We start from the raw sequence: 13,413 nt of genomic DNA on the forward strand, positions 1-13,413 counted from the left end.
AACCGCATTTCAAAATGTATTCACGGGTGAACTAATGTCATGCATCAAGGCTGAATTGTTGTAGAAATTTGTTTCAGTTTTGCAAATCAGATCAGTGTTGATACAGCAACGTTGTTTCAATATATTACTTTTCATATAAAACTTCTTCATTTAAATATTGATTAATAAGACTTGCGTTCACTTTTTCAAGCATTCAAGACTAAACTTTTTTTCCCACCGTTCAACGTTTATTTACAAGCAAATCATGGATGTAGAAGATACTAGTTTAGCAAATCAAATCAACATTAATATTACAACATCATTTCAACCTCTTCTTGCACAGATCTCAATAAAATCTTGCATTTTGTTCATTTTCACAATCATTTATCACTAAATGTTTTTCTAATGTTGAAACAGCACATCTGAACGTTTATTCCCAGTTGAAGCAATGCCATGGATCAAGGTTGAATCAGTGAACTTTTGTTTTGATTTGGCAAATCGAATCAACGTAGGTATCACAACAGTATTTCAACATTTTATTTTCCTACAGATCTTGTTAAAAAGACAGGGTTGAGATCTGCTTCTGTAGATGCCTAAAACCTGCACTCTTTTAAAAGCATCATGACGTAAATAATGTGATTCTGAAGCAGTGAATGAACGCAGTATATAACTAGATAGCTAGTTACCTACCTAAAGTCATTATTTTGGTCATTTACTTGCAATTAAATCATTCCAAACCTGTATGACTTACTTATTTGTGTGGAACACAATACAATGAAAGTCAATGGGGTTCAAAATATCTTCTTTTGAGTTCCACAGAAGAAAGAAATGAGCAAATGATGACAGAATTATATTTTTTGGGGTGAATTATTCTGTTAAGACAACAGAAGATTAATTCCTTCGTTAGCACGCATTCTTGTGTCTTTCGAATGAATGAATGGGAAAAATACTTCCTGAACCCAAGATATCATTTAGTATAGTGATTTGGAGCTGTATTTAGTTCATAGTTTAGCATTAAAAACTGGCATGTGCACAATTGATTTTATGACAAAGTGTGTTTTAAACGCTATCGTGAGCATAAAGAGTGCGTCTGAAGACACTGATGGAAATGGCCATGGGTCGCTTTTTTCGTTTGTGCCACACTGTCACTCCCCCCTCATCCGGTCCACATTATCTGTCCATGCACATGAGAGGTCATAGACATACGTGACGTCACACGCACGACACGGAATGCGGATGGGATGGGGTGAAGCCTCGGCTCGGGGAGGAATAAACCCTCCAATCTCACACAGAAGAGAAAAGCAGGCAGGTATGAATGTGAGGAAGCGTCAGATCTACTTCCTGTCTGTCTCTTGTCAACACAAACAAGCTATTCTCAGGACACTGTCATGTGTGAAACAGAAACAGAGGTTTTCTCACCTAAGATTGCGGTCGGCACGAAGGGATCTGCTCACGGCCGAGAGACATGCGGAGGTTTACAGAGAAGAGAAAAGCGGTTCAGACCACACTGATCCAGATCAAGTCAGTACTGCATTAGTCAGGAAGGTTAAACAGGTGACCATACAGACATAACTGCTTACGTATAGACCCCATGAAATGGTTTGACATCGTTAATAAGCTGGTTTAACTAATAGTGAGCTGCCTTGCCCATAGAAAATGTGTGGGGTCAGTAACTTTTTTTTAATGTGCATTTATTTAATCAAAAATATAGTAAAAATTGTGAAATATTATTCTAATGTAAAACAGCTGTTTTCTATGTGAATATGTGTTAAACTGTAATTTATTTCTGTGATCAAAGCTGTATTTTCAGCATCATTTTATTTTCCAGGTTCAAAAGACAGCATTTATTTGAAATGGAAATCTTTTGAAACATTATAAATGTGTCACTTTTGATCAATTTAATGCAGCCTTAATGAATAAAAGCAATGTTCTTTTTGTATCATTGAGATATTATTATAGTTTTAAATAATATTTTATGTTCAATAATAATTCTTTTTTATATTCTCTGTTTTTATTTTAATTTTAAAGTTTTAGTAATTTTAATGTTAATTTTGTGTTAACTTTTATTTCCGTTTTAAAGTTTTTAGTTTTCATATATATTTTAGTATGTTTAGTATATTTCAGTTTAAGTTTATTTCATTTTGAGTAACTTTTTTTAGAATTTTTATGATTTTTATTAAAATAAAATAAGCTTTTAAAAAAATTATTTAGCATATTTAGTTATTGCAAGAAATTAAACTTCTTTTTTTAAATTATTTATTTTTTGTTATCTAGAATAAGCCTGAAGAAAAGTATACATTTCTTAAAAATAAAAAAATAAATTGTTACTGACCCCAAACTTTTGAACGATATCTCTTCTACGAGTGTATTTTTGTACTCTTTAGTGGTGCTCTAGGATATAGAAGAGCTCAAAGTTATAGATGCGAGTGGTGATTTCATGTGGTCTATAAAGCTCAGCTGAGCAGAGCAAAGCACAGGACAAAAGCAGAGCAGTTTGAGACAGAAATGAGTGGACATGTAGCGCTGAACGCAGAGCTTTACCTGGATAGTAGGAGTTTGGCACAGCAGTGCTCAGTGTGTTAGTCTTCAGGGTAAACGACGACGGCGAGGAGACCGCTTTCAGAAGAAAAAAGCAGGCAAGATGTGATGAATACACAAGAGTACATCTGAATTCTGACAAACACTGACAAACATTTCAATGTGACATTTCTATATAAATCAAACATGTCACTATACAATCATTAAATAAGCTTTATTTGTATTTTAATGTTGTTAATCTTTAAAAAATGTCAAATGACCAGCATGTGTCTCTGCACCAGCGTTATTTTAGTATACTACTGATATATACTTGTATCAGATTTTTTTTTTTTTTTTTTTTAGTATTTGTTCATATTTTGAATTAGATTTTATTTTTATATTTAATTTTTATTATTAAAATTTTTTTTTTTTCAATTTTTATTGTCTATAGAGTTTTTATTGCGTTTCAGTTTTAGATTATTTTATTGATAAACTATTAAATTGTTTGTTAATATTTAGCATTTTCTGTTTTCCTGTTAATTTTAGTTAATTTTAGTAATTGTGTTGTATGTTTTTGTCATTAGTTTTTTTTAAATGTCTAAATAGTTATAATTAGTTTTAGTTGTTACAGTACACTACTGATATAAGGTTAACATTGTTGATAATATTTTGATTTAGGTTTTATCTTTATATGTTCTTTTAATTTAAATTTGAGTAAAAATTATAGTAATTTTACTGTGCATTTTTGTCTTTTCTTTAAATATATCTATATAGTTTTTATTAAGTTTTAGTAATTTTACTGTGCATTTTTGTATTTTCTTTAAATATCTATATAGTTTTTATTAAGTTTTCATTTTTAGATTTAGTTATTTTAGTATACTGTTAATATACTATTAAAGTTTGTTAATACCTTTAACTAGATTTAATTTGTATATGTTCTCTTTTCTTTTTTGTAATGTTATTTTGCCATTTTTATTGTCTATATAGTTTTTTATTACACGTCAGTTTTAGATTATTTGAGCGATTTTAGTATACTATTGATATACTATTACATTGTTTGTTAATTTATTTTAATTTTCTGTTTTCATGTTAATTTTATTTAGTTTTAGCAATTTTGTTGTGTTTTTGTCATTAGGTTTTTTTTAAATATCTAAATAGCTTAAGTTTTAGTTTTCAGTTTTAGATCTAGTTTTAGTTATACTGTACTACTGATATATGTTTAACGTTTTTGTTAATATTTTGATTTAGATTTTATATGTTCTTTTAATTAAAATTTTTGTAAATATTTTTGTAATTTTACTGTGGATTTTTGACTTTTTTTTTAAATATATCTATATAGTTTTTATTAAGTTTTAGTTTTCAGTTTTAGATCATTTAGTGTGTTAATACCTAGATTTAATTTTTATATTTTTTGTATAATATTATTATTTTAAAATATGTCTATATAGTGTATAGTTATAGATTATGTTATTTTAGTTTCTGACTACTGATACACTTTTAAAATTTGTAAATATTTTGAAGTAGATTTTATTTTATTTTTTTATTTTGACTTTAAAGTTTTAGTAATTTTGTAGTGTATTTTAAATAATTTTTAATGTATCTATATAGTTTTTATTGATTGAGTTTTAACTTTGTATTTGAGTTATTGTTGTGCTTAAACTAATAAAAAGGAGAAAGCAGCCGTGTTTTACTACAGACTCATTAGTGTTCGCCGCTCACGTTGGTTCTGTCAGTATGAGAATGCTAAAGCGTCTGTCAATCACAGACCGCAGGAGAAGGTCACTCTAAGAGCTCGTCTTTATTTATTTATCCCTGTTTGTGGCCACTTCACAGAGCCACACGTCCATCACAGAAGCAATATTAAACTACACTGTCATGTGATCAAAGAAGCTGTCGTTTCACTCAGTGTTTCACATTCACTGTGAGCAGGACGACTGAGACTGTCTGTAAATCATGTCTCAATCAATCATAATAATGGCTCATTTAAGCCTATGAATCTGGTGATGTGGAAAATGTGGATGGAATTTACTTGTGCTTTAATTTGGCAAAATTTGGATGAATAAACCAAAAGTGAACACTTCATAGATTTGCGATACAGAACAGTGTCTGTTAATATTATAAATGTGCTTCTTGAAATAATAATAAAAATAATACAGATTACTAAGCATGATTTTTTTATGGAATATCACACAATTTTGACAAATTTCTGTTGTGCAGCACTTTGTCTGCCAAATAATAATAATAATAACAACAATAATAGTAATAGTGATTACATTGTAAAATATTAATTAAATAGTTAAAGTTTTATGTATTCATGTGATTACCAGCATTTTTGATGATAAATCTGTATTACATCATAAAACACAGAAACTAAATAAATGAATAAATAAAAACAAACCACACAGGATTTTAAAAAATGTATAAAACAAATCAAATTTAATATATTCTAAAACTGTTAAAATGTTTGTAATTATTAACATTGTTTAATTGTTATAGTCTTATGAATTCAATTTATTAGATTGCTAATTAAATCATTAAAATCAAATCCAGAAAAAATAAATAAATATTTCATAGGACACTATTATTGTTTAAATTGTTAGAGTTTTATGAATTCAATTTAATTAATTAAACCATTAAAATGGAACCTAAACTTTTAAAACAGAAAACACAAAATTTCAGAAAAAATGAAACGAAGTATTATTATTATTGTTAAAATATTTATTAATTTTAAAATAGTTAAAGTTTCATAAACTCAATTGATTAGACATCCTTTTTATTAGTAAAATTTAATTAAACCATTAAAATGGAATAATAAAATTTTTAATTAAAAACAAATAATATGTAATGTGATGAAAAATTAAACAGATTTCATAGTGCGCTACATAATTATGGTAGATTAGTTATGAATCAGACTATGAATCAAAATCTGGAATCTGAGGGTGACAAAAAATCTAAATATTGATTAAATCGCTTTTAATGTTGTTCAAATGAAGTTCTTAGCAATGCATATTACTAATCAAAAATTAAGTTTTGATTTATTTTACAGTAGCAAATTTACTAAATATCTTCATGGAACATGATGTTTACTTAATATCCTAATAATAATTGTGACCCTTACAATGTATTGTTGTTTTGTGCTCCAGGGTCACATATAAGATGCATTAAATCACTTCAGGATACTATTTTTTTGACATTTCTGGAGTTTGCTCAGAACAGAAAAGAGCTTCAGACTCTGCTCTGGTCTTCAGTGTTTGCACAGACGAGGGTTTGTATGGTTTGTGGTGGACTGTGGTGTGATGCTCAGAGACTCACAGCGTCCGTTGAGGTTGTGTGTGTCCATGAATGAAATGGCCTCGTCGCAGCTGGTGCCCTGCTCAGCGTAGCTCTTGTCCATGGAGTTCACCATCACCGTCATCTCCTGCCTCGTGCTGCTCAGCGTCTCCTTACGCTTCTTCGCCAGTTTCCTTCAGAAAAACACACACAAAGCACATTTCAGACCCAAGTCTCTGTCCTTCTTTAAAGTCTGCGTTACGTCAAGAAGTAGGCAGTTATGAGAGACTGTGTGGAGAAACTGGATGCATCTGTGCAGAAATCAAGCATGCTGCACATTGATGCATGTCACAGTATTTATCTAATGGATGCATGATTTGGGGGTAAAAAAATAAATAAACAAATTGCACAATTTAGCCTATCTTTTTGTGAGTGTACATCTTTTCTTCTTTTCTTTTTATTTGACAAAAAAAGTAGTGAATACACTCAATTCGTCAAGGATAACACAATAAAGTTTCAAATAAAACTTGTTTCCATGTTTCTTGTGGTCCTTGATGTAAAACACAAACTGCACTCCCGGTAACAGGAACACTGGCACTGCATTATAAATACAACAACAGTACTGCTATTATTATTGCTAAATACAAACAATAAAAAGAATAAGAAATATTACTATTGTAATATTTCCCAATAAAATAAAAGAGCATTTAGGGAAAAATAAACAGAAAACTGCTTACAGCTAAACAATTTAGTCATTTTATAACAATATAACTAAATATTTTCATTAATATTATTAATATGAATCAATACAAATACTAAACAAAAAATATTACTATTGTAAGATTTCATTATGAAACAAAAAAATCTAACATTAAAAATCTAATATTTCTGAAAAATAACAATGATAATAATTTTACTTTACAGAAAATAGTAATAATAATAATAATAATAATTCCAGCTGCACAATTTAGCAAAACGGTTTTTGTGATTTTATATCAATGTAACAAATTAGTTTATTATTATTATTAATAACAATAATAATATTACTAAATAACAATAGTAAACAAAATAAGAAATATTTCATTGTTATACTTCATTCTAAAATTAAAGACAAATAAGATTTTTTATAGATAATTGTAAAAAAATAAATAAAATAAAAATAAAATTACAGATTTATCCAAAACGTTTGTGATTTCATATCAATGTAACAGACTACTTTTATTATTATTATTATTGCTACAAATTAAAAATAGTAAACAAAATAAGAAGTTGCTATTGTAGTATTTCACTAAACAATTAAAACAATTACAGTAAAATTACAATAATACTACAAATAATATTTATGGCTGTAGTAATTTCCTGATTTTTTCAAATGTTAAATCCCGTAAAAGCACACCGTGTCACGCTTCATTCTAAAACATGCATCACATACACTTATTTCATTAAATTAACAATCGCACTGAGCCATAATGCAATGTCAGTTTTATTTAGGTTTTAATTCACTGGTTTATCACTCTTTATCAAATAAGGTGAATAAGACGTTGTTTAAAAACATCCAGCATGTTTGACACCAGGACTGTGTTTCTGACGTGAATTCACCGGGTCATTTTCATGGCGTTAAACAGCAGACAGCAGCAGCGCTCCGAGACGCTCACTAATGCACACTCCTGAGAGCGTGTGTCATGCCGAACACAACCGACTGATGGCCTCGGGCTTCAGGAGAGATAGAGATCCACTGCAGCTGCTCAAACACTCGTCTCGCTCTCCTCAGCTTTCATTAAGAGCGGCTGCGAGACTCCAGGTGTGTCTTTGGTGATGATGACATTCAGTCATGGGAGGCTGATGCAATATTAGTTTGTATTTGGGTTAACACTGCTCAAGTAACAGTGAAAACACCCTCGACTCAATCATACTTACATTATATATATATATATATACACACACACATGTACAGATACAAGCTGCAGAAACACTGCTGACACTGTAGCTCTGCTGAGACACTCAATGCACAATACAAGGAACCAAAACCAATGCTATAAATATATATATATATGAGGGATAATCAATGGTTTGCTGTGCATCAAAGGATTTTAAATGCATGACGTGGAGGCAAGGAAGCACCCGACGCGAAGCGATGACAGTTGTGTGTGTGTGTGTGTGTGTGTTACATGCATGCTGTGTCTGCGCATCTCTCTCTACAAACATTAGTTTCCACCCCCGGCTCTTAATGCATCGTGTTTCCTTCTGGAGCATCAGTGAACACTTGAACCTTTTTTAATTGTTGTGTTTGAGTCCCTCAATCGTCCTCAGTGTGAAAAGATGGATCTCAAAATCATGAAGTCACTGCTGGAAAGGGTTCAAATATGCAAAAGATGCTGGAAAACTGAGGAATCTGCAGGACCTGGAGGATTTTTCTGAAGAACACACATAAACAAAATCTAAATGGGCTTTTTTGTTTATTAAATCCTGAATAATATATATAGAAGAGTGACAGATTTGCCTTAAAATTTAGATTCTGGCAAAGCTCTGGCATTGGCACAACCTGCAGGAGCCGTAATGAACCCACCTGGACGAGCGAGCACTAAACCCAAGCCTGATAAAACGCTTCTGATATGAGCTTTAATGCGGCCATCTGCACACGGTGGCAGTAAACACTGAGACTCTCCAGAGCACTATGTGTTTCGGGGCCGCTGGCGGTTTTTAATGCGATCTGCGCTTCCTCTCGGGGTCTCAGGGGTCTGCCGGGGCCGATCGTATCTTTAATGGAAACCAGCGCAGCGACTCGATGGATCCTGCCCAGCTTTAAGTGGTCTAAAACAGAGCGGCGATGCCTGGACAGACCTGAGCTGCACATTAAACATAAATAAATTAAAGTGAAGCCATTTCTCTGCTTCATCCGTTCATCTGCTGAAGGTCAGCGCAATACCAGCTTTTACAAATGGAAAAAAGATGGCTACTCGCCATTAGAGAGGTTCTGAGTAATGCACACACGTATCTTAGCCGTCCTTTCTGCAGCGATTATTCTGAAGTTCTTACATGGAAGTCAAGTTCTGGAAGTATTATTCATTTAAAAGTATTATTATTTTTGGTGATAAAGTTGGTCATTTATTCCTATTGGAAAATGATCTTCAACCAATATATATAATGTTTTTTTTTTTTTGGTTAGTTTTTTTTAATTGCAAATAAAAGATTTTTGGAGCATGTTTTACAAGAAAATAGTATTTTTTCCCCCTTTTAATTTAATATATAATATTTTACATACTAAATATTAAACGCAATAATTATATAAAAATAACTTTTAAATTGTATAATATATTTAATACTATATATATATATAAATAAATATTAATTATTTTTATATATTAAATAAAATTATCATTATATAAAAATGTATTAACTCTTAAATTATATACAATATACAAACATGGGAAAAACAGGTAATTTATTAGAAACTGGTCATTTATTCTACAAACATCTATACTGTAAAAATTATTTTTAATGAAATAATATAAAGATCATTGTAGTACATGAAAATAGAGTTTTTGTTTTTCTGCTTCAGAATTTCATGTTTGATTCAGTGTGTTATTTGCCATTTCTTTGAGATTATTTGTGAAATTTACTAGCAGTCTCTGAGTGAAAAACTGTTTCAAAGTAAATCTACAGGATTTTGATGATCTGCACACCTGGAGAAGCAACAATTCAAGTGTGCTTTTGGATGCATTTAAATGAAACTAAACAACCTGTGCAACCCTTTTAATGAGGGTTTTTTTTTTCTGAAACAGAGAAAATTAATGAGGAAAATGGGAGCAAAAACTGTTGAAAAAGTGTGCTATATTCCACCTGATGATGCTGATGCAACAGGAAGTGCTTGAATCTGATGTCATGAGTGTGTTACTGTATGTGTGGCGTTACATCAGCTCACAGATGCTGAGCTGTTCAGAACCGACCACAGCTCTGCTCCAGGAATAAAACTACACAAACACACTGAGATCTGGGCCTTAATGATCACTTACCAACACAACACTGGAGGATCTGTCATATATATAGCTAAATCTGCAAGAGTGCTTCTGCAAGTCATCATTAACCCTTATTTTTAATCATATATTTTTTTAATTACATATATTTAATTTTTTTATTACATCAAAACATCATTATATTAAATTAATACATACTGCAACTGTTAAATTATATATAATAAAAAAAATCAATAAGATATATATACACACACCCACACATTTTATTAATATAATTATATTAAAGGGGCCATGAACTGCGTTTGTTTTTTTATTTTGTACCGTTCTCTGTGGTCCACTTATACCGTTATCGAGATTTTTACATCAAAACACGTAGTGATGTAGAATCGGTGGGCGGGGCTAAACAGGCAGTGCTGTAGAATCGGTGGGCAGGGCTAAAAAGGAAGTGATGTAGAATCGGTGGGCGGGGCTAAAAAGGAAGTGATGTAGAATCGGTGGGTGGGGCTAAACAGGCAGTGATGTAGAATCGGTGGGCGGGGCTAAACAGGAAGTGATGTATAATCGGTGGGCGGGGCTAAAAAGGAAGTGATGTAGAATCGGTGGGCAGGGCTAAAAAGGAAGTGATGTAGAATCGGTGGGCGGGGCTAAAAAGGAAGTGATGTAGAATCGGTGGGCGGGGCTAAAAAGGCAAATCAAGTGATGTAGAATCGGTGGGCGGGGCTAAACAGGCAGTGATGTAGAAGCAGGCGCTGATCTTCTTGCGCGGAGGTGTGTTTATCCACACTATTACATCATAGAGTGGCACATTCCACAAGCTGTCGTTTTGGCAGACTGCCTTCAATATAAGCTGTTTTTAGACTAACAAGAAAGTTTTGAGTTCTGAAACTTACAAGATGTTTTATAGTACAATGACCTCTTATATGTCAAAAGATCCAAGGGAATTTGGTTTCTCAGTTTATGACCCCTTTAAATTTAAAGGTTTCTATTAACAACGCACTTTTGCAGTGTTGAGAATGGTAGCCAATCAAAAGTAAATGTGTGAACGCAAGGACCAACCAATGGCATTCAAAATGAGTCGCTGCGCAATTGAAATCCATGCTTGACTGACGTACAGTGATAAGCATAGCAACGTTCGTCGTCTAACGGCTATGAACAATAATATTTCCCGTGATTTCAACTTATATGGAGAAGAGCGATAATTACATGTTTATTTTAGGGCTGTCAGTCTAACGTGTTAATTAATTAGTTATTAAAAAAATAACGCTATTAAATATTTTAAAATAACGCACTAACCCTACCCCCAGAACTGTACATCATCTTACATTTCATACAGTTGACTGCTTACAAATATGATGCAGGGCAACAACTCCATAAATGCAGTTATGCCCTAAAATTCAAGATATTGGGGCAAAAAGGCTCCTGTATGAGTTTTGTCTCATATTTATATCATATGATAAGCGATATCACACGAGCAGTGAGAGTAATATCACACAAGTTCTGTTTGTCCTGAATGCAAATGTGATTTTACACAACAGTTCAGTAAATAAGAAGTTAATACTGTGTTATATTTTAAACTTTGCTCAGTTTTGCAAACACAAATATTTCCTATAAAGCCACATCAGAACTTTTGTGCGTTTCTGAATGAATCCGCGTTTTGGACGAATTGGGCGAATCAATGATTCAAAGGTCCATTCATAAAGAGAGCCGTTTACTGAATTCCTGAATGAATCAGCCGTTTGAACGAATCGAACGAATGACTCACAAAGACATTTACCGCCACCTGCTGGCAGTGTTAGATTCTTATTTAGACTATTATTTCATGCAAGAAAAAATAAAAAACTTTAAAGAGATAGTTCACCCAAAAAATTTCAATTATGACATCATTTACTCAAACCTGAATGACTGACTTTCTTTTGTGGAACATAAAAGAAGGTAATTTGAAGACTGTTTGTAACAAAGCTGTTTTGGTTACCAGCGACTTCCATTGCTTGTTTCTCAAATTATCTTCTTTTATGTCTATGTCTTATGTCTACCTAATATTTTCTCATTTAACACAAAATAGCTTTAAATAATCTTTTGGGGGTAATTTCACAGCCAAATGTAATTTACGATTAATGGAAATGCTCGACAACTAGGACTCGTCAATCGAGAGGAACGAGGCCGCAGGTAATAAACACAGCTGAGATTCACACCAACAGCTTGGTTTCCAGTGCGATATTGCTTTAAACGGTTCAATAAACATTAAGTTAATATCAAGTCACTTACATTTCAGACACAATATTTCCAGAACTTGGTTCTGGAACGAAAATAGTTCCACACAAAGCTGCATTTCAGAGCAAAACACAAGTAATGGTGTCTGAATGAGTCAACGTTTTTGAACGAATCAGTTGAACGAAGCATTTAATGACTCACTTCAGTGAGTCACTTGTTTCGTTCCTGAATGGACTCTGCGGTTTTGGGTGAATCAATTAAATGAATGATTCGATGACTCATTAACTTGATTCCAAACAAATCAGTGTCTTCAAACAAATCGTTTGAATGAATGATTCAAATGACTCATTTATAAAGAGTCACTTGGCGCCACCTACTGGTGCAACTATTTAACTGCAGAAAGAATCACTGCAAAATCCCTCCAATTAACACAAAGGAACTGACTCTTGGGTAATATATATACTTTATGTGTGTGAATGTAATATATATATTATAGTATATAGTGTAGTATTCAATAACACAAAGTTATGGTATATTAAATCATGAAATGGTCAAACATACTTTAAAGACACAAAAACATTGTATTTTTTCTCTATAGCTTTTCCAAACAGAATCTGATGTATGCTAATAAGGGATATGCCTGTTCCTTCAAACTCCAACTCTATGCTAATTTATATTCCCAATTATTCCGATCTGATTTACTACAATGGGATTTCTGAGGTAATAACACTTCAAAGTGCAGAGATCGGGAGACTAAATCTCTAGCGTGACGCCGTGCAAACAGCGGCTTCGGATTTACTGTGTCTTGTCATCACCTAAATTGGCATACATCTCAGACGCTCGCATCAGCAAAGATTTGTCTTGGAGCTGACATTCTCATGCTACACTTAAAAACAAATTAAGAGTCTCTGCAGAAAGCCCTGGAACATGACAGCAGCACAGCAATTACCGAGCCCAGCTCGTTTCCTCGTATCCAGCGGGTTCAGATACATTCGCACTCACTAAACGCTAATGACTCCAGCGACACGCTCGGGTTAAAGACTGCCGCGCGAAGACAAAGCACTGCAAACAACAGAGTCCCGCCGCTCAACAGTGCTAGCAGGGGCGTAGCCATCATTTCAGAATGTCACATATAATACCAGTTTGTTCGACAGGGTTCCTGTAAAGCAAATTTAAGACTTTAAGACCAAGTAAAGAACATTTAAAGAATAAATTGAATGGAACACAATACTTGAACGAGGTCTCTAAATGTAAATGTCTTGTAAAGCTTGAAAATACAACTTCCAGCCGATCTGCACTGCTTTTTAGTTCAAAATATTTTTAAAAAGGAAGCTTTAGGCTTGAAATGCTCTGCTACAAACCACTAGAATATGGACATTTTATTTTTGTCTTGGTTTCTAGTGTAAATGTCTCAAGATCCTTAAATCAGTGAAATTACAGAAGATTAGAACTCTGGTTTCCT

General features: G+C 32.6%; 1 protein-coding gene across 14 annotated transcripts in view; it reads right to left on the minus strand.

Annotated features, from left to right (window-relative positions):
- Positions 1-13,413, minus strand: part of LOC306865161 (receptor-type tyrosine-protein phosphatase mu-like) — a 235,032-nt gene that overhangs the window by 42,119 nt on the left and 179,500 nt on the right. For 5 of the 14 annotated variants that reach the window (XM_079409584.1, XM_079409594.1, XM_079409591.1 and 2 more), the window contains 3 exons: positions 5,809-5,960; positions 2,521-2,595; positions 1,399-1,425 (listed from right to left, as the gene is read on the minus strand). In XM_079409584.1, coding sequence (XP_079265710.1) covers positions 1,399-1,425; positions 2,521-2,595; positions 5,809-5,960 — 254 coding nt within the window. The remainder of the gene's footprint in view (positions 1-1,398; positions 1,426-2,520; positions 2,596-5,808; positions 5,961-13,413) is intronic. The other 9 variants (XM_079409585.1, XM_079409596.1, XM_079409592.1 and 6 more) reach the window with 3 other exon arrangements.

Source organism: Barbus barbus (genome assembly GCF_936440315.1).
Source record: "Barbus barbus genome assembly, chromosome: 46".
NCBI lineage: Eukaryota > Metazoa > Chordata > Actinopteri > Cypriniformes > Cyprinidae > Barbus > Barbus barbus.